This window comes from Betta splendens, chromosome 19, assembly GCF_900634795.4.
Source record: "Betta splendens chromosome 19, fBetSpl5.4, whole genome shotgun sequence".
NCBI lineage: Eukaryota > Metazoa > Chordata > Actinopteri > Anabantiformes > Osphronemidae > Betta > Betta splendens.
Window position 1 is genome coordinate 13,147,978 of NC_040898.2, and position 20,803 is coordinate 13,168,780.

Sequence of the window (20,803 nt, forward strand, 5' to 3'; positions counted from 1 at the left end):
GGAGCTGTGATCCTCTTCTAGTAAATGGACGTTCCATGTAATCCTTCCTCCATTCTTCAGTCTTTTCGTCCTGCGTCACTGGTATAATTGGAAGGAGCTTTCCCCAGGTCTCTCCCTTATTTGCTTTCTTTCTCTCAGACGAGGGAAATCTATACCTGCAGGGATGCAATAGAGGGGAGTGGAAGTTAGTTGTGGTGAATATAGAGTCACGATAAACTCAAATAAGACAGGACTTGCCTCACTGCGGTTTAAAAACCACATCAGCAACAAGTTGGCAAACATGAAAGCAAAAAAGCGTACACAGGATGAGTTAATGTGGAAGGATGCGGACAGTAGTGGGGGCTTATAAAAATGCTTATGCCCGTACATGCTGCGTTGCATTTGTGGAAAAATACAGTTGGATGATGTGAGCAATTGCTCAGCAACAGCATGTGAATTTCATCTGCTGTTGCTGCACTGGGGAAATAAACACAAATCTTAGTGGGGCTGCCTCTGGGTGCTGTAATTGCCATGGAAGGTTTAGTTCGGCTTCACCACGACGATAAAGCACAGACATACACTCCACCTATTGAGTTGCATTGGATCCTACTGCAGTTGTGACCTCTGACCTCATGGTCACAGCTAGGCCCCTTTAAAATCATGCAGTAGGCACCCATAATAGCACACGCATGTGCACAGATGCTGCCAGATTCATTGAAGTGCTCAAACAAAGATGTTGGTTTGTGTTTAAGGCGTGTAGGTTCTTGCTACTATCCACTCCCTGCCAGAAGTGCAAACATTGCAAACTCCTGTAACTGTGTTGGACTTGACTCTAACCCCTTTACACACACACAGACGCACAAAATACATACTTGCATGCAAACTCATTCAACTGGTGCTGCTCAAAACCCCATTAACCTGTTGTACAAATGGTTTAGTGAACTAAAATAAGCCAAACCAGTGATCAATGACCTACCTTTGACAAGCAAATATCGCCTCTAGCACAAATGAATGAATTACTAACAGGATCATGGCCTAAAGTATTTGCATTGATGTACACAAAGAAACATCTTAGCTAAATATTTGGACTTCTAGTATTTAAATATACAAATTTGCTATCACCACAAAATAAGACAAATTAGCAATATTAAGTTTAGTACAGTTGTGGGTTAATGAAGCAATTTGTTAAGGACACAACTCTTGTCAGAGTTTTATAGATGAAGATTAATTTGCAGTATTTGGGTCATAGATAATTGAATGAGAAGTTGGTTTTATACAGTTTATCTTCAGTAAACGTTGTTGTAATCAAAGGCCAAGTACAACTAAAACTAGAAGAATTCAGATTGCTCATCGGCAGATTGTTCTGTAAAAGGATTTTCAGACAGATCTCACACTGGTTCAATAAAAAAAACAATGTGGGTTATTAATGAGGTTTTTGAGTGTATGAGAGTCTTGTGATTAAGGCCTGACACCACAATGTCTACTTTGATTAGATATTATCTTAATTTTTTATTAATATATATAATATTTTATTTAAGCATTAATTCTCATATCACTTGTTTGATCAAGTGTTAATATACAAATTCTTTTTCTGTTCTGTTGACTGTTTTTCTGTTCTGACTTGTCTAAACTGTGACTCTTGTGTCCTCAGACCATCAGAAGCTTGAGAGAGAGGCTCGTATCTGCCGCCTTCTGAAACACCCCAATATTGGTGAGTTTTTGTGTGTGACATCTTGTGATATCTTGTTCTGTGGATACTGCTGCTGGAATTAGATATCAGTGTAATGTAATGTTAATTATTATAGTGGCCGTTAATGTTCATTCTTGATCTCTCAGGTCTCAAACAAGTCTATACAGATATTACATAATTCTCTGGGGTTCACGGATCTATTAACTAGCTCACTTAAAATCTTTACTTCAGATTTGTTTGAAGAGGCAGCTTGATTAATTTGGGCCAGTTATTTATCACCAGAGCCACAAATGGAGTATTTAATGAGAAGCTGTACTGTACTCAGACCAAAATGTTACACTTGTACTAAATGGAGCTAATTGACAGCATGTAATAAAAGGTGCCACAGGTTTGCTTCTAGTTATCACTGACAAATCTAAAGAGATCAATATATTATCCTAAGCTTCACTGATGGTATGACCGTAAAACTTGTATGCACTCCCAAGAATCCTGTTGGTAGTGAAAGAAACAAAATTAATAATGAATAGGGTTTGTCATTATTAATATATAGTGATATTCATCTTTCATTATGTTCTTAGTCTGGTAAACTGTCTCTGTCAGAAGCCTTGTTTTCAAACCACAGTTGGTGGAAAAGCAGGACACACGATGTTGTCATAGAATCATAGTGATTCCACTAATTCATAAGCATTCATATTTATTGGTACCTTACCGTCACATTACAGTACGTCGGCTAGCCTCATACAAGAGTTTTGTTTTGGGAATCCCAATTTAATTAGTCATGACAGATTTATGCAAGAGGATCAGGTACATGCACATAAGTGATGGGTACCTCAAGCTTGTTTGTCTTTGGGTTGAGTGCGCATGTGGATCTCTGCTCTGTGAAGTGATGCTTTCTTGACAGATAGTAGGTAGATGTCCCCTAAGTTTATGTTTGACACTCAGATAATGATAAAATATATTGTACAGAAGAGTATGGGTATTAAAGTGAAAATGACAATCAGTGACACCTTTCATACTGCACCTATTGTTCCTCTATTCATCATGTCCCAGTTTTCAACCCCCCCTCCAGGCTCTCAATCGCCCCTCACCTACTTTGCTCCATGAAGATTCTTCACTCTCCCTCGTCCGCTCCTCTCTTTTTGACACATTTTGGCATAGTCTGCATTCAAACTTCGGACAAAAGAGGGCACAAAAAAAAGAGACAGATGGAGAAACGAAAGCAGGAGGAGTAAGAGACAGATGGAGGGAGAGCGAGAAGATGGGAGGAGGAGGAGGAAAGAGCAATTGCTCGTTTCTTGCTGCAGGGCCATTCTACTGCATCTTATTATACAACTGATATTCATTTTACATAATGAAAACTCAAAATGCCTTGACACCAAATCTAAGCCGTGTAACTGGACCATCCTCTAACACCTGGCTCCAGCTCCTGGGTGCTGCTTTGTCATTAAGCCAGTCTTTAGATATCTTGACAGTACAGCTGTGGCTGCATTTGAAGAGCAATATTCGCAGCTGCAGTGTCGTAGGAGCACGAGCTCATTAGCGAACGCAACCTATTTTATTCATTTGTCAACATACCTTTGACTCATTTGACATAGTTTTACCTCTGATGTGGAAAAACCATTTGCCCTTTGCTGCATCTCACGCTATAAACATGCTTTTCTAAAGTGTTGATGTCTCGCTTGTACACAAATTTTGTAAAGTGGCCATTGCGAATGTATATAAAGTTAATATTTAAAAAACATTTGTAATTTAGCCCCAAACAAAACGCTTTCTCAATGCCATCACTTGGTTTCAATAATCCAACTATGCTGTGAGGTTTAATTAAATTGTGGTTTTATCTCAGATCCACTGGATGTGCCTTCATAACTGCACACTGGAGAAAAATCAATATGCCACAGCCACAGACGACGCTCTGCTGTTGTCTTTAAATATTTTTAATTTCATAATTTAAACTACAGCAAATCTTTATTTCGCCTAAACCATGAATGTTTGTGGTTGTCACACTACCCACCCTCTCTCTTTCAGTGAGACTTCATGACAGCATTTCAGAGGAAGGCTTTCATTACCTAGTCTTTGACCTGTGAGTACATTTTGCACACACGCTCCACCCATGTGCCTGTGGTTTGTTGTGTTTGCTCAAAACGTCTTTCTTCGCTCCCAGGGTGACTGGAGGAGAGCTTTTCGAAGATATTGTAGCCAGGGAGTACTACAGTGAAGCTGATGCCAGGTGAGGGCTTCCTATGGAGCTGCTCTTTACGTACTCCATGCATGCGGACACAACCTGCTGCAGCATTATGGCATAACCCCATAAAAAGATGAATACTGGCTCTCATTTTATAGGTGCCAACAGACGCACATAGTGGTCAATATAACTGGTTTGCTTGTATTCATGTCAGCAAACGCATCCGCCTTTCAACAAGTGTGTCATAACGGTGTCTTCTCTGTGGTTACATGCACAACCCTCCATTTGCTACTTTACGGCCTTCATGGTCCACCTCAAAATTGTGCTGAAACAATTACCTCATCAACAGTAAATTATGACTTATAAGACTGTAACTTCATCAAGCTTTGTTCTTGATGTTTTTTATGCATTGGTTTTGTCAGATGAGTCACAGCTCTTTATAGGGTCTGTATCTAAAACGTATGGGGGTCTGGGGTTAAGGTGAAGCCCTGCATACACTCTTTCTAGCTGGCCCACCTCTTGACCCATTAACCTTTTTAGAGATGTGACATAAACATGGGCCTCAAATAGTGCTGCCTGACACCAGTGTGTAGGACTGTAACAAGACTTTCACACACTGGCTTGTAGAACATTTTTACATGAGCTAACACACTCAGGCTAGTGTGAAAACATGCTTACCAGCCGCTATTGAGAGGTATTTGGCAGTAACATTGCTAGCAGCTGAACCGACGCCCCCATTATTAAAATGGCTACTGGGATAGAATTTTGTTGACGGTGGACGGGCCTCCTACATGAATTTCTTAGCACTGATTGTTTAAGACAGACCTGTTTTTTCTCTTTCTTTATGCAATGTGTCCTTACATTCAACGTGTGCTGGTTCAGACTGTGGCAGGTGTTTTATTAGTTTGAGAAAACGGTAATTAACTAGTTAACTGTTTATTAATTCAACAAGCAAAATGATGCGTCCTTACATTTAAGTAAGCTTTATTTTTTAATGCAGTTCTATAAATAGCATTGATCTGCAGTAGTTTCATCTTATGATTTTTAAGGTGACCAACAGCAGTCACCTATTTCTAGGTTATGTAACTTGACACTCATAAAAGAAAAATCATTATGAATTCACAGTATGTGATCTCTTTTGTAATGGTGGGCAGTGAATGACATGTTTATGTCTCTATTTCCCCCTTTTTTCATGTAGCCATTGCATTAGTCAGATCTTGGAGAGTGTCAATCATATCCACCAGCATGATATTGTGCACAGAGATCTCAAGGTGAGTGGCTGCGCGTTGCTGTGACGACCACAAACTCACACACACCTCTGCTCGTGGCCATGGCAACACACAGATGGCTCTTGGTTGCTCCATCTCTGTCTCGCTCGCTCTCTCTCTCACTTTCCCCCGCCTTGCATTTCTGCCTCTATCTTCTTGTTTTTCCTCCTGCAGCCTTCTATATTTTTGTGGTATATAGGATCTGTCAGCTTGTTTTCCTTTGACCGCGGTTCACTGTGTGTGTGTGCGCGTGTGTGTGTGTGTGTTTTCATATTAAGTACAGAGATGGTGAGTCATGAGTGCGTGGAGGGGGTCGTCTCCTCTACGGCAAGGAGAAGGCACATACGTGCACGAACACACATTTATGCTCCCTCCACATGGGGAACTGAATCTGTCATAAGCTAGGAAGTGATGATACAGATGAACATGGGAGTTGCTAGGACACCGCTTGTGACATCCCACCACCCTTTGCGCAGCGGGGGAGGGTTTGATTTGTCCTAAATTGCTAAAAGGCTCCGATGCAAAGACGAGAGAAGAGAGCGGTTTTCTACTTAACCCAGATATCGGTGATGATAATAATCTAGTGGGAAGGACAATGATAATTTGTATTAAATTGTACCTTTTCCAGCAGAGACCACAATGTGTGGAAAAAAATTATCTCAAGGGATGTCTCAGATGTGTGTGGGCGGCCTTTGTATGTGTGCACTCTATGTCAGAGAATAACGCTGTTACCTCGAGCACTGCCTGTCTGATTTGTTGCCCTTTTATCCTGAGTGGGCTTTTACTGCAGCCCTTTATGTCCTACTGCCCAAACAGCGGCCATTTAAAACGCTGCCACACACACTGCCTCTCACTAAGTACACTTTCCATTTAGCATGCAGTCTGCAGCACTGCCTAAATGACTCCTTAGTGGTTTCTATGGCTACAAACTCATGCCCATATAAGGTGTTGTGGAGATTCTCAACCACTGATCCTCTCCCTGCCACCTCTGTCTCTCCATTGCTTTCTCACACCTTTACCCCACCCCCACACAAGCAGTATCGAATGCATCAAATAAAAATATTTCTCAAAAGGAATTTTGCTCGAGTGCCTGTCACTATCTGTCTCTCACTGTCTTGATCTGTCATTCTACATACTGCTTCACCATGTGTGTGTCTCCCTCTCTCTTAGCCTGAGAACCTGTTGTTGGCCAGTAAGATGAAGGGTGCTGCAGTGAAGCTGGCAGACTTTGGCCTTGCTATTGAAGTGCAGGGAGACCAGCAGGCTTGGTTTGGTAAGAAAACATAATGACAGATGCACAACAAATGTGTCAGAACATAGCTGATCTGTTATCCTGTCTGGCTGTTATCACTGGATTGTTTATACAAATCACTACTTAACATGCTCTTTTACAATTGGTCTGAATAGATACACATTCAGTCACTTATTAGGAAGCCCAAGATTACTTATGGGAGCATTTCTTAAGAGGCTCGCAGACACTCTCCAGTTCATTGTGAGGTCATTGTGTCTTGGCTATCAGCCGAGACGCCAGCATTTGACTAAGTCCGGCAGGGATGAGATGATTAATGGGCATTTGCTTGAGTCTACGCTGTAATAATTTAGACATAAGTTACAGTTAAGCATGTCACCATCATTTCACAACCAGACCAGTCAAAATACCCTCAATTAGAATTTGATTAATTGTGTCTTCCTGCTTTGATTGGTTGATTGACTGGTTGATTGATTGATGTGTAGGGTTTGCGGGCACCCCTGGCTATCTTTCTCCAGAAGTCCTGAGGAAGGACCCTTACGGCAAACCTGTCGACATATGGGCTTGTGGTTAGTCTTAATCCTCATCATCAGACAATTAACCCCTTTTCTTTTTGTCATAGCAGTATTTCCTAAACTATTCTCATGCTTTGTTTCCTGTCAGGTGTTATTCTCTATATCTTGTTAGTGGGATATCCTCCATTCTGGGATGAAGATCAACACAAACTCTATCAGCAGATCAAAGCTGGGGCATACGATGTAAGTGTGTGTGTGTGTGTCTGTGTCTGTGTGTTTGCGCTGGGTGAATATTTGTGCAGGGTGCAGTGCAGGGGTTTGGTGGGTTTAGTAAGCAGTTTTTGAATGTTTAATTGTGTTCAATTGAGAGCTGTTCCAAAGCTATTGATCCTATCAGGGCTTCCCTGACGCATTGCAGAGAGGTGTGTGTGTGTGGGCGCGTGTGTGTGTGGGCGCGTGTGTGTGTGGGCGCGTGTGTGTGTGGGCGCGTGTGTGTGTGGGCGCGTGTGTGTGTGGGCGCGTGTCAGATTGAGAGAAGGGATATTTTATTTTAACCTGTAGGTGTGCGTTATTTAGAAAACTACAGATGCTGGTTCCTAAATAATGACTTCATCAATACATTGGCCAGCTTGACTCTGATTTGTCCATGTTCTCAGTTCCCATCCCCTGAGTGGGACACGGTGACTCCAGAGGCAAAAAATCTGATCAATCAAATGTTGACCATCAACCCGGCCAAGAGGATCACCGCCGAACAGGCCCTCAAACACCCATGGGTCTGCGTAAGTATTCACTCATGAAGCAAACCTGTCTGAGATTAACTGAAATGACACACAATTGTGACAGCTGCATAAGTAAACCCAGCAACTCAAACGACACTCATTTTACCATTCAAATAACTCCACTTGTGTCAAGTAAAGAAAAAACACTTTGTAGTGAAGCAAATTCTTGTTTTGTCTTGTTGCAGCACCGCTCTACAGTGGCGTCCATGATGCACAGACAGGAAACTGTCGAGTGTCTCCGCAAGTTCAATGCTCGCCGAAAACTTAAGGTACTCATGCTAGATTTGGTGTCCGTGTGTGAGCTAGTGTTGTGCTTTGGTCATTGAAGTAATTGTTCTTAATAAGATCATTCCTAACGTCACCCAGCTCACTCTGCTCACTTTGCATTCACTGCTGAACATGCAAACCGAGGACTTGAGCAACAGCCGTTATCTTCTGTCTTGTTACTTTGCCTCATCAGCATAGAAGCGGAAGTTATGAGTAGGGGACATGTGAAGACGTTCAGTTAAGAGAGAACCTCTGCACTGTTCTTGGAAAACACGACAAAACTGCTCCTGTCCCATTAGAAATGAAAATAGAATGATCTGCAACGAGAACTAAAACCCAGTTAAATAAAACGACGTCCCTCACTCATTACCTCGCTCATTTCTCTCTCCTCCTCCAGGGAGCCATTCTCACCACCATGCTGGTGTCCAGAAACTTCTCAGGTGGGTGTGCCCTTCGCCCTCAGCCTCCCACGCAGCACATGCAGAGGGAGTGGAGGAAGGAGAGTGGATAGAGTCCTCTGCACTACTTTTAACCCCCTCACCACACACACACACACACACACACACACGCACTCACCCACTCATACTCAAAATAACAATATGTTTTTGTGTGCACAGGAGTTTGCTTGCTTACAACATTAAAACTGATTTGAAACATGAATCTCTTTCGAGTCATGGTAGAAATGATGTATTGATAATAATGAACCACTGCGTGCATTGCATCTGTGGAAGCTAGAGTTTTTTTCTGTCACTTACCAGTTTTTATGTGGGTGCAAGTTTTGTCCTTGTCCATGCTAATGTCTCTCTCTCTCTTTGTTTGTGTGTGTGTGTGTGTGTGTGTGTGTGTGTGTGTGTGTGTGTGTGTGTGTGTGTGTGTGTGTGTGTGTGTGTGTGTGTGTGTGTGTGTGTGTGTGTGTGTGTGTGTGTGTGTGTGTGTGTGTGTGTGTGTGTGTGTGTGTGTCCCACTTGCTGATGCCTGTGGAGTGTTTGCGTGTTTGAGAAAGAGAAGTCTAAACCATTGTCAGGCTTTTATGTTGGGAAGGGGGCAAGTGTGGTGTTACACTAACAGGTGACCACTAAGATCTAGTGCTTTTTTTTTTTTAATCTCCGTCGTCTGGGAATGAGTTGTTTCTGTTGAAGCCTTGTTCTCAGCCTCTAAAGTAATTGATCAGTCGATGGCTAATGATTTCAACCCTGGGCCTAGGAAACCACAGGGGTGCACGTCTTTGCTGTAGCCCATTTCTATCAAACTGTGATGTATCTGGGCTGTAGCCAGCCTACCCTGTAGCTTTCTAGGCCCATGATTGAACACCATGCGACGGACCTGCTTAACTTGCATAGCCCCTCCCAACTGTAGCATTTCTGTCCAATAGTGGGCCGGCAGCATACCAACTCTGCTGCTGCCGCCTCCTCCACGGCCTCACTGGCTCAGGAAGGTACGTCCCAGAGACACGCCCATCCACTCCTCTCTACACATAGGACTGAGTTGGCCCTTATTGCCCCCCACCCCCACCCCCCACTCTTGCATGCTGCCTCTGCCAGCATTCCCATCATCATCCACTTACATGCATGCCTACTCACACCAATTATGTTCATTTAGATCATGCAGGATGTTTGTTGTCTTTGCTAAAGTGCAAAGATCCCACATTTTCCGCACACACTCATGTACATCAGCATTTCCTAATGACAATTTATAATCTAATCCCAAGTTTACATTTACACCTCACCACCTCCACTCAGTCTCCATCTTGTAGTCACCATTTCATCCCCCAAATTAGTTTTCCGTCACTTTTAGCAAGCTCCATCCTGACTTCCAGCTGACTCCATGCGCCTTCGTGCTCTCCCTCAGCTGTGTCTGAGAGGATGGGCACAGGGCGGGCTGGGGCAGGGGATGAGGAGGGGCCTGTATCCTGGGGGCGGGAACTGACACTGCAGGGGGCTGGCAAGAGCTGGGTTGGCGTGCTGCCATCGTCAGACCTGGGTCTGGTGGAAGGGGAGGGATAAAGGCTGATGTTTAGCCGGACCAGAGGTCAAGACTGAAACACACAATGGGACTATTGCCTTGGCTGCTACTGGAGCTGTTGACACTACTGCACAGTTATCCGGATGAATCCCTTGAGCTCAAAGGCAACCTGTGTTTCCTATCTCTGTCCTGAGTCCTGTTTTCGTACTTTCAGAAAATACTCCAGGAAGGTATATGGCATCCCAGCATGTTGGTTAAATAACAAGAGGAGCATTTTGTCGCTTCTTACCTATAAATGAACAATTTGTTCTGGAAGTACTAAAATGGGGCCAAGCTTGCATCAAGCTGGGTGGGAACGGGGTGGTTAAGGTCGGCGATTCCGATGGTGGCTCCGTTGATTGAGTACATTAGAATCAGTGTAGAGCAGACTGGGTTCTCCGTCACCTTTACAGACGAGGGAACCTACTTTGCTCTACAATGTACAAGCAGGAAATCTCTCCATAGCTAAGTACAATCTACGTGTGGACAGGAAATATAAAACTCTGTAATGGCACATAATGGTACTGAGACCTTTGGCACTGCAGGTGTTATTTCTGGAATGTGTGATGGGTGCGTGGAAACTCGGGGTGTCTGTGATGGTTTGATTTGTCAGCTAGAGCCCGCTGAGTGCGGGCTTCGTCACTGAGACTGGACCAAGGTGCCTGTTTGTAAGTGTTTGTGAATATCAAGGCATCGCCACTCCGGACCGGACTCCTGAGTTCTCCTCTCTTTCATTTTGGGGGGGTTGTCCTGATGATGTCACCATCACTGCAAAAAATCCTGGCACAACTGCTTCCTTGCATTTCGCGGTGGCTGAGGCAAGGCTTGGCGGTTTGCTCCTGACTTCCTTTTTGATGATACAGTGAAAAAGTACCATGTGTGCTCATAAAACCATTTTTCTATTAAGGTGTTTGCCTTGCTGCCTTTCGCATGTGGGTGTCCTGTGTGGTTATATTCTATCAAACGTTCTCTGCGTATACACCTTCAGTTGCTTTCTAACACATACCAAGCCGCTTCGCTGCTTGAGAGGTGCAGCCCTCCTACTCTGGGTCATCTTGACTTAGCATTGTCTCGATGATGGAGGCAATATGGATTTTAGAGAGCACATGAAGGTGGTGGTTCCATGCTGTCACGATTATCATCCTGATAGCTGTGGTTAATAGAGGTTGTAGCCAAACTGCAGGTGTTTGTGCTCTGAGCAATTGGTTCTTCTTTACCTGGTTGTGGAATGAACTTTTCTTTAATGTTTTCTGTTTGTGTGTGTGTTCTTTGGATGCTGCATGGCAGGCCAAATTATTAGCTGTGAATCGACACCAACCAAGATTACAGCGCATGAGTTGTCACTTGATATTGTTTGCTGCTGTGAATGCTGTGCCCCTTATCTATACACGCTTTGTTGGAATACTAAGCCCTCTCTTTCAACCCTCCCCTGTCTCCCCCCTTTCCCTCTCCCGTTCCCATTTCCTTCCCATTGGAAGGTAAGAAAAACAAGATAAGATGTTTGGAACCTGTGTGTGACAGTAGAAAATGAGTGGAAAGGAAGCAAAGGCAGTCAAGAGAAAAAAGTTATTTGGGCCTTTATAGGAAATTCGATGATTTACATTAATCTAGCTCATCGCCGTCCGTTCTGGCGGCAGTTTGAATCTCACAGTCACTCTCTTTTTGGAGCTGCTGGGGTTTTCTAGACAGGAAATGGATTGAGGAAGTTTACTTTGCTCTCAGGTTTCTCTTTACTACTAAATGGCAATGAATGAATTATGATGTGAATGGGTTTAGCAGAGTGTAGCAACCTGGACAGCCAAGGAAGAAATGACCCATGAAATCCATTAAATGCATGTTCGCCACTGTCTGTGGGCCTTGACCCCTTCAGAAATGTCTTTTATTTAATGACCTAAAGCATAGAGCGTTTCATTCAAACTACAGGGAGGACAATTAAACAAATGAGACAGTTACATTTCTTTATATTTTACTTTAATTTATTGATACTTAATATATGTATTTTTACATGATGTTCGCACGAAGGGGGACATTAGAACTCAGTGGGAGAACAGAAATGTAAGTTCAAAAGCTCTAACTCCAGCGTAACATCTAGAAAACTGAAGGCCTCTCCTGCCTTTGCAAATATTGACGTTCATGAGTCCATCTATCTGAAGACCCTTAAATGCTAATTCCAAGAGGAGCATGCCCATCTATAGTTTGCTCTAGGCCATGGATAAGCCAGCAGCCTGTTGGAAGAATGCTCCGTGGCCAGATGAGACCAAAGTAGGTTAAAATCCCTCCAAGAGGATGTGCAGGGCTGATGAACTGTGATTTGACTTTTTAGACGGCTCTTTACACGTCTTTACCCAAACATTAAACATTGGCTCAGTTTCTCCAGTAGAAGAATAGAAAATAAAAAGTTTGTCTCATTTGTGTAATTGGTTCAATTCCTCTAGTTTTTGATAGATTCAGATAAGAAGCTCTCAAACTTTTCAGATCCAGTCAGTTATGGGTTTCTCAACACAGCTGCTTGGACGTACACAGATACAGTGAACTGTCTTTCTTTCTACCCTCCTCTTTTATAGCATGCAAAAGTTTACTCAACAAGAAGTCTGATTCTGCTAAGGTAAGGTGGCCTCGTCACCCCCGTGCCCCCGTTTCTTCTGCTCTATTGTCTTGTCTCTCCTCTGTTAGCTGACCCTCTTTTTCCACCTTTTTTTTTTTTTCAAACAATACAGCTTTTGTACAGTTGTGTTCTTCCACAGTTTTCTTTTCAGATCACATTTCCAACTCTTTTCCAAAGAACAATGCTATATTATCCACCTGAGATGCTAGAAATTCTTCAGTTTGTTTGACAAACCCCTGTTTTAACTGCATTTCTTCCAGCGGGTCAAGTCACATTTCTATGTATAATAATGAGTCAATTATTTTCCTGTGTTGGTTTTATTGTTTCACCTTTACTTGCCCTCGGTCATAGAGTTGCTGCTCTCTTTCCGAGCAGTCTCCATCATTCGCTGCTGCTATTAAGCATCTCTCTTCCCTCTCCTCCTCCTGCCTCCCTCTATTTCTCCTCTGCCCCAAGGGTCTCTCTGTGCAGTTAAGTGGCAGAGGCATAGAGAGTTAGTGAGGCAGTAAAAAGGATGATCTAGAGGCCATTCTGTGGCACTCACCCTCTCATTTACCCTGTTAGTGCGCAACAGCCTAGATGGCCCGACTAACATTAGCCCCATTACCTAAAAGGCGTGTAATTCTAATTTCTCTGTATGTGTGCATGTCTGTAACGTGTGTTCACTGAGTGTTTGCGTTCTTGCCCCAGCCTTCTACCAACAACAGTAAGAACAGTATAGTGAGCGCCATCAATGCCCTGAAAGACACCAACATGGCAACCAACGCCCAGATGGTACAGTAGGCCGCCTTAGTGTCGGTTCACGCCTTTTACCACCCTCCCCACCCCAGTAGCTGCACAGTAGCTTGTTGTGCCTCATCCTCCATCTCCATAGCGCCTGCTTGTCATCCTTCATCTACCGTCCAGGAGGTGTTGCACAGTAACATTCCCTGTTCCAGGAGTTCCCATCCTCTGGCCATTTTACCACCCAAAAATGTTTAGTATACAATCAAGCCCATAATTTGCATTTGGAAGTTTTTAGACTATCGAGGAGTGTGAGCTTAAGTTTAAAATGCCGTGCCTCTAAAGTGGCAGCACAGAGAAAAGTAGATACCTGGTTCAGCGAGCTACAACTGCTGCTACCTGAATAGGACTGGGTGTTATCATAGAATGGCCTTTGTGGTGTTTTCTCTGCATAATCCTTCCCTGCATTTCCTTAACCAGCCGTTTCTTGAATTTAGAGGCAATGTCTAACAACTTGCTGTCATCTGACTTTTCTTTTTCTTTAGCTATTGCAGCCATCATTTTCAGTCCAACGTGTCCATCTTGTCACAGCTAACATCCCACCGACATCCTTGTCACAATGCCAAATCTAATTATTGTGTTCTCATCCAGCATTAGCGCGTCATGATCATTGGATGCTTTGCTAGCATGCGTTGCATATGAGGTGCGGTCGTGTCTGCTGTGATACAGCAGGGCTTCTCAACTGGTGATGCAGGGTCTCTTTAGATGAAGCTAAAAATATATTATTCTGGGAAAGTAATGACCATATTTAATAGGATTTTTGTAAGTTGTATAGTCCAATTCTCCTGTAACTGAGACGATAAACTGTGGATTCATCCCTGTGTGATGACATCGGCTCTTCCCCAGCCCTAATCATGGCACTCGACACTTTATGGGTGTTTGGTTTCAACAGTCACATAAAATAAAGGGGACAGTTGAGAGGCACTGGTGGCTCCGGATTAAGATGTCAGTCTAACTGATCTGTTCTACATCACAGGAGTCTCAGAGCACAGTGGTGCACAACCCTCCCGATGGAGTCAAGGTAAGGTTTTATTTTTAAATCTGTCTGAAAGCCCAGGCCTCATACAGCTGCTGCGCTTTCAGGCCTCAAGGACCATATGTTTTCTTAATCAGTGTTTTTCTGTGTCTCTGCACTCCAGGGATCAACAGAGAGCAACGCCACCAATGACGAGGAGGAAATGAAAGGTAGGAAAGGTACTAAAGTATTTAATTACTCCTTTCCTGTTCTTACTCGCTCTCTCTTTCTGTCCCCCATATGATGTATGAGTCTGTATTTGACTACGGTGACTGGCAGCTGTGCAGAGATACGCGTGTCTGTCTGACTGTGAGCATGTGGTGCGTGTGCGCTGGCATATCTATGTACGCGTGCGTAATTATCGAGTGTCTGGCTGCATTTTGTGTGTATGTTCTAGCGGACAGTTCGGTGCTGAGTCAGAGCAGCGCCACAGAGGAGATGCCCCCACTTCTGCCCTCACCTCAAAGCTCACCTGCCAGTAAGTTAATCTATGGCAACCAGAAGCTGTACGGTCACCCCTGGCAGGGACCTAACACCCCCACTCCCACCTCCCACAACCCACCCCCCACTCCCACCCTGGCTTTTTGTAGTCACTGGTAAAGACGTCCTACATCTTTGAGCTCCCTCGATCTGATCCACCAAGCTTTTTGAGGGTTCCCACTGGTTTTGGAGTATTTGTTGAGCCTAATCTTGTTTTTTAATTTCTTTTTTTTCTGTCTCTTCAGGGAAATCCACAAATCTAAGCCCAAATTAATGAAATCTAGTATTTTTTTAAAGGGAGACCTTATTTTATTGCAACTATAATAAATTGAATATTGTGATTAACCGGGATGTATTTTGAAATCCCACAACACAACACGACACATTACACTTCATCTATTCGTGCTCAGAAAAGATGCACTAACTGTTCACGACACACTGATCTTTTTACGGGAAGTCATTCAAGACAGTTTGAGGATTTTTCTACAGGGCCACTGTGGGAACCCTGAAATGTAAATGCAAGTGTGTGTGTGGTTGTGTGTATGTGTGTGTGATTTTTGGTGATCACTACATCTATCCCTTTGTTCTTTGAATGTGACGGCTCCACGTGGAGGAAGCCTTGCTTATCTTGTAGTTTAGTGTAGTATCCCAACCTCCCGATATGACAGGCTGTGCTGCCTGTCTGACTTTAATGGAGCCATACACATCACAGCATCGTGTTACTCCTTGTCCTCACATTACTTTCTCCTTTGTTCTTTATGCTAATGCTTTATTCTAACACACTATTATTTATTACTCTACTCTTTGCTCTAAACTCTTGACCACTTGTCCTTGAGCTGCTGCTCTTGTCAAACGCTCCTGCACTAAAGAGGAGCTGGATCTGTTCTTTACTTCTGCATCCATTCTCCAGCCCTGCATTCCTTTGCAGACATGCTAAGTTTCCCCACAGGCAAAACATTAGCTAATAACAGAACAATGGCTTCAAGCTTCTCGCTGCAGCTCACCAGAGGAGGCTTTGTTAATGCATTAGGAGTTTAGTATGGTTGATGTGAGCAGAGCAGGCACTTAAGTGATTTCCACATTAAACATCCTCACCGTCGCTGCATTGCTTGCATGTGTCCATTCTGACCCTAGTGCTGTTTCCTCACCTTCACCCAATTTGTGCCACATCTGTCCTGTTGCTTGTTTTACAGTGTGAGCAAGCCTGTTCTGTGTGTTTGTGTGTTTGTGTGTGTACTTGCATCAAAGTGAGTACCAAAAAAAGTATTTTCCTACCAAAGTGGGGACATTTTGGCTGGTGCTCACTTCAATGTAAGTACACGGATGTGGCTGCGTGTGTGTGTGTTTATCATCCCGCCTTTCATCCATGTTGGTTTTGTTTGGTTGACCATTCGTTGTGTGTTTCAGTTCCACCGCATGACGTAAAGCGCATGGCATGGAACAGCACGGGCAACAGCTCCTGTCCCGACTCTGAGCTCTCGCAGTCCTCCATGCCTGCTGCTCCACTAGGGAGCAACACTGTCGCTGCTAAAAGCAACACTAAGCAGAGTAAGAACACACCCCGACTAACAGACGTCAGCTTTGTGTGCTGTTCTACCCGCTGTGGGTGCTGCTCTGTCATCTCTGAAATCTCTGCTCACCCTGTAAATTAAGACCAATGTTATCTGTAACCTAAATCCAGGTTGTAAACATTTTCAGTTCACGTGTTTCAAGAGCTATTAATAAATCAGTCTTTAAAGAAGTTTATATTGGCAGCAGGGGATACAGATAATATATTTTTATTTCAAACACTTCCATTACAAGTACTGACTCAAAATGCTTTTTTGGATCATAAGTTCTTTAGTTTTGTTCTGCTTAAAGTACTTTTCACGCACAACGCATCTCATTTTAGAGAGGGTGGGAGACAGCCATTGAATTTCTTTATGATCATAATTGGAGCCCTGTCTTTATTTGAATGGATGGTCAGACACAGCTCTATTCCGTCAGTGAAGTCTGGAGTCTTTACAAACTGTTTTCCTTGCAGTGACAGTGTTTGCTCACACAGAGAAGAGTAGTGTTTAGTCAGTTTCTGTGTTGTACAGAAGGTGAGAAGCAGGACGACAGACAGTGACGAGGTCGAGTCACAGTGAGGAAGCTGCTTTGCTTCAAGTGAGGAGGGTAAAGAGGCGCATTGAGCTGTGGCACCGAGCGAAGAAGGCAGTTCTAAAGCGATGAGACAGATTATCAATAAACAAAACCGCACGTTTGATTCCTTCTCCCCAATTAACACCTTTCTCTCTGTGTGTGTTGTGCTTTCCGCAGCCCGTAAACAGGAGATCATTAAGATAACGGAGCAGCTGATTGAGGCCATCAACAATGGAGATTTTGAAGCCTACACGTGAGTAGATTTTTTTTAAAAAGCAGTGAGTGAATCAGGCTCCTAATGAAGCTGCTTTCTCTCAGTTCTGTGTTTAACGTCTGTCTTTTCAGCCGTTTCTCACCCACCTGTGTTTATTTCTGTTCTCGCAGTAGGATTTGTGATCCCGGACTCACCTCTTTTGAACCCGAGGCTCTGGGGAATCTGGTGGAGGGCATGGACTTTCACAAGTTCTACTTCGAAAACTGTGAGTCTCCTCATGTACTTGCACACTTCACCTGTTTATTTTAATTGGCTTGACGTACCAGCTGGGTGCTGTTAATCTTTGATAACACCACAAGCCCCAGAACGTCACAGTTATGAGAACCATCCAGTACATGCGCCAGTTTACCACCACACGTTTCTACTCGTATTATAAATACTGAAATGTTGATGCTAACAACTTTTCTCCCTTATCAATTTTCTACAGAGAAATTAGTTAGAATTTCTCAAATCCATTGCCCTGTTATGGTTAGTAGTAGTTACTATTAATAATAGTTTTGTTCATTTCTTTCCAGTGCTCAGCAAGAACAGCAAGCCCGTGCACACCACCCTGCTCAACCCACACGTGCACCTGATCGGCGAGGACGCCGCGTGCATCGCCTACATCCGGCTCACGCAGTTTGTGGACTCCACAGGCCGCCCTCGCTCCAGCCAATCAGAAGAGACCAGGGTGTGGCATCGTCGCAATGGCAAGTGGCTCAATGTCCACTTCCACTGCTCAGGAGCTCCTGCTGCACCACTACAGTGATCAGGTACCCAGCTCACACACAAGACGACGTAAGCTGCAGGTAGTTGTAAACTTAGTGAAGCTCAGTAGTCACTGGGCGTCGTCTTGAAGCTGATTTGTCCTCCTCTGTCCCCCCAGTGGCCCTGAGCCTCCAGTCAGCTGGAGTGTTTGTTTTGGGGGGCAGTGTTTTATCAGCGAGCGTGTTTAAGAGGCTCGTCCTCTCCGTGGATCGCGTGGAGCCCGGCCGGGCGAGATCGCACACCTTTCCACGATACCAACCAATCCTGTCCCTCCTTTAACCTGCTGGGGGCCGGCTGAACACAAGACACCGCCCCCATGGGATGATGCATGCATCTGGCGCCTGATCGGAGGGCGCATCTTTGCCCTCTATCCCTCCCCTGGCAGCCATCTTTTTTCTGCCCGTGCGAGATGAGACGTCCTGGGGAGGAGAGGATTTACAGTTGAACTTGTGACAGTTTATGAGTATGAGTTATGAATATACTGTGTAAATTATGACTAGATGTACCAGAAACCACCAAAACCCAACCAAGCATTTATATTCACTGTCTTATAAGGGAGGAACAGAGTGAGGTTAGCAGCTGAGATTTCAGACACTCTTTTGACATTCTAGGGATCACTGGGTGTAAAGTGCAGATTACCCAGAGGTTGATGATAAGATGTAGGGAGGTTTCCCCCCAACAGATTAGTAGACGGGGGGGGAAAAGTCAAGTCTGCTCAGTCAGAGAACTTGATGACGAGAGAAACTTGATATCAAAAACATGAAGCACCAAAGTGTAGAACTTTAGGCTTTTTGTGTTTGTGTTTTCGTTTGTGTGCTTGTTTTCCGACAGAATGGAACATTGTGTTGTCGTAGGTTGGGGTGGGCATCTGATTTCAGGTCACGCGTTTCCTTGTCTTTGCGTTCCTGTGAACAACCGGAGCCTTTGTGTTTTTCTTTTAGTCTAAATGATCCTATAGTGGAGGCTCCTTTTTTTTTTTTAATGCAACTACATTTTTTTTTTTTTTAGGAAGAGGGATTTTAAGTTTAACCCGTTGTGCTGTGAGCACTGGAGGGGGCAGCGGGCCAGGAAGGCGTTTAGCATGTTTGCCCGCCACCTCTCCCTCATTTCTCTGTTAAACCGTTTCCTCGTTTTACCCTCCGTCCTGCTCCTTTTAATCTGCTTTTACAAGGGCCTGGTTTGTTTATAATCACTGTGTAAATACAGTGTATGTATAGATATATGTAGAAAATTGTAATATATGTACATGTATCTAAGAGACACTCATCCTGTGCATCTGGACATGGGAACCATCCCATGACCTCTGTGATCCCAAACCTAGTTTAGGTGCATTTTTCCTTCACCGGCTCCAATTAGCTGTAATTCCCCATAATATATCGATAGCTCTTGAGCATTCACGATACACACACCCAGCTGTGTAGGCTACCAGCTCTACTACCATGGCCGTAAGACTGTTTTTGAAGATGGGAAATACGTGAAACGGTAGAAATAGTTTGAGCACTCTGCCCAGCAGCTGAGTTTTTAAATACGAAGACCTTCATCATAGTGTCCTTATCTCCGGATCCCACAGTGCTGTGAGCTGTGTCTTCATATCACACACACACACACACACACACGCCTCGTGGTGTGTTTAGGCTCTGTATCATATCTGCACCACCGCTGTGTGACCACGGCGCCACCCTCGCTGTGCTGCTTAATTGTCTCCATCCATCCACGGCAGTTGTATCTTAAACCCCCCTCGGATATCTCCGCCCGCGTGTCGAGCCCCTACTCTTGAGATGTTGATTTGTACCCCTCTGTTGTTCGTTTGTTTGTTCTTGTGTTACTGGTTAGAGTTTCCGTTGTCGCTGTTGCTGTTAACTTGTCGTTTGGTAATTTGTCAATCTGCCAAGCTGGAGTTCTGCACTCTCCCTCCCACACCAAGGGAAGACGGGAGGAAGTAAAGACGACAAAAACTTACAGATCGGACGATCGTGGACTGATCACTTTTAAATGAATTAATAATGTAATCTACCCTTGGTGGTTTTAAATCGTGCCTGCTCAGTTGAAAGAAGTTGTGAAAGCCAGAGAGAGAGTTTGTGGGTGTGCAGGTTTGGTGACCTACACTGTTTAACCAGAGCGGGAGACCTAGTTATATGCATGTTTCAGTTACGCATTTCTACCATGTACCTACCTGAATAAGGATGGAGACTAGTGTTAATATATATTTGCATCTTTTGAAATAAGAATTTCCTCCATCCAGAATGTTGAATAGGTGACATGAAAATATTTTAAAAAAGCAAAATTAAAAAAAAAAAAAAAAAAAAAAGGATTCAGGAGCCGTAGCTTGGTATGAGGCCCTCGATGTTAGCGTTTACCCTGCGTTGTAATGATATACTATTGGGCTGCGCTTTCTCCCCCAGCCTTCACATGGATGCTGGAGTTTTTTTGCATGATCATAATGTACAATGAAATACAACCATGAATTGACGACTATCAAGTGTTTGTCTGAGTGTTAGTTGGTCTTCATCATAGCTTTGTTATTATTCAAACTTGGATCTTGAAAGTATTTAATAAAAATACTATTTCAGCACTGGTTAGTCTCCCTTGACTTTTTATTATGACTGCTCTTTCATCCAACTGATATCTTAGGATTGTGCTCCTTCAAAACAAGCCGCTGCTACGCTTTTGTCTGTCACATACCTGATGTGGTACCTACCAAAATAACAGCAGAGCCATTTTGGTACGACTGCCGTGTTTCGCGTCTGCAGTCTCGAAAATCACTCGAGCTGCAGAGATTATTGAACAGCTTGGGATCGATTAGTGATGCTGAACCAGTCTGACATTTAGAACGAAGACGTCGGCC

The 20,803-nt window shown here is 43.8% G+C and overlaps 1 protein-coding gene across 19 annotated transcripts in view; it reads left to right on the forward strand.

The window, feature by feature from the left end:
• LOC114845658 (calcium/calmodulin-dependent protein kinase type II subunit gamma-like) overlaps positions 1 to 20,533 on the forward strand; it is a 26,166-nt gene extending 5,633 nt beyond the window's left edge. The window contains exons 3-23 of one of the 19 annotated variants that reach the window (XM_029133929.3): positions 1,631 to 1,690; positions 3,695 to 3,749; positions 3,831 to 3,896; positions 5,050 to 5,122; positions 6,290 to 6,392; positions 6,854 to 6,937; positions 7,032 to 7,126; positions 7,540 to 7,662; positions 7,848 to 7,931; positions 8,327 to 8,369; positions 9,302 to 9,364; positions 12,495 to 12,535; positions 13,226 to 13,309; positions 14,295 to 14,339; positions 14,458 to 14,512; positions 14,731 to 14,811; positions 16,221 to 16,361; positions 17,115 to 17,190; positions 17,322 to 17,416; positions 17,727 to 17,963; positions 18,077 to 20,533. In XM_029133929.3, coding sequence (XP_028989762.1) covers positions 1,631 to 1,690; positions 3,695 to 3,749; positions 3,831 to 3,896; positions 5,050 to 5,122; positions 6,290 to 6,392; positions 6,854 to 6,937; positions 7,032 to 7,126; positions 7,540 to 7,662; positions 7,848 to 7,931; positions 8,327 to 8,369; positions 9,302 to 9,364; positions 12,495 to 12,535; positions 13,226 to 13,309; positions 14,295 to 14,339; positions 14,458 to 14,512; positions 14,731 to 14,811; positions 16,221 to 16,361; positions 17,115 to 17,190; positions 17,322 to 17,416; positions 17,727 to 17,959 — 1,700 coding nt within the window. In that variant the 3' untranslated portion in view covers positions 17,960 to 17,963; positions 18,077 to 20,533. The remainder of the gene's footprint in view (positions 1 to 1,630; positions 1,691 to 3,694; positions 3,750 to 3,830; positions 3,897 to 5,049; positions 5,123 to 6,289; positions 6,393 to 6,853; positions 6,938 to 7,031; positions 7,127 to 7,539; positions 7,663 to 7,847; positions 7,932 to 8,326; positions 8,370 to 9,301; positions 9,365 to 12,494; positions 12,536 to 13,225; positions 13,310 to 14,294; positions 14,340 to 14,457; positions 14,513 to 14,730; positions 14,812 to 16,220; positions 16,362 to 17,114; positions 17,191 to 17,321; positions 17,417 to 17,726; positions 17,964 to 18,076) is intronic. The other 18 variants (XM_029133930.3, XM_029133936.3, XM_029133932.3 and 15 more) reach the window with 18 other exon arrangements.
• The last annotated feature ends 270 nt before the right edge of the window (positions 20,534 to 20,803 follow it).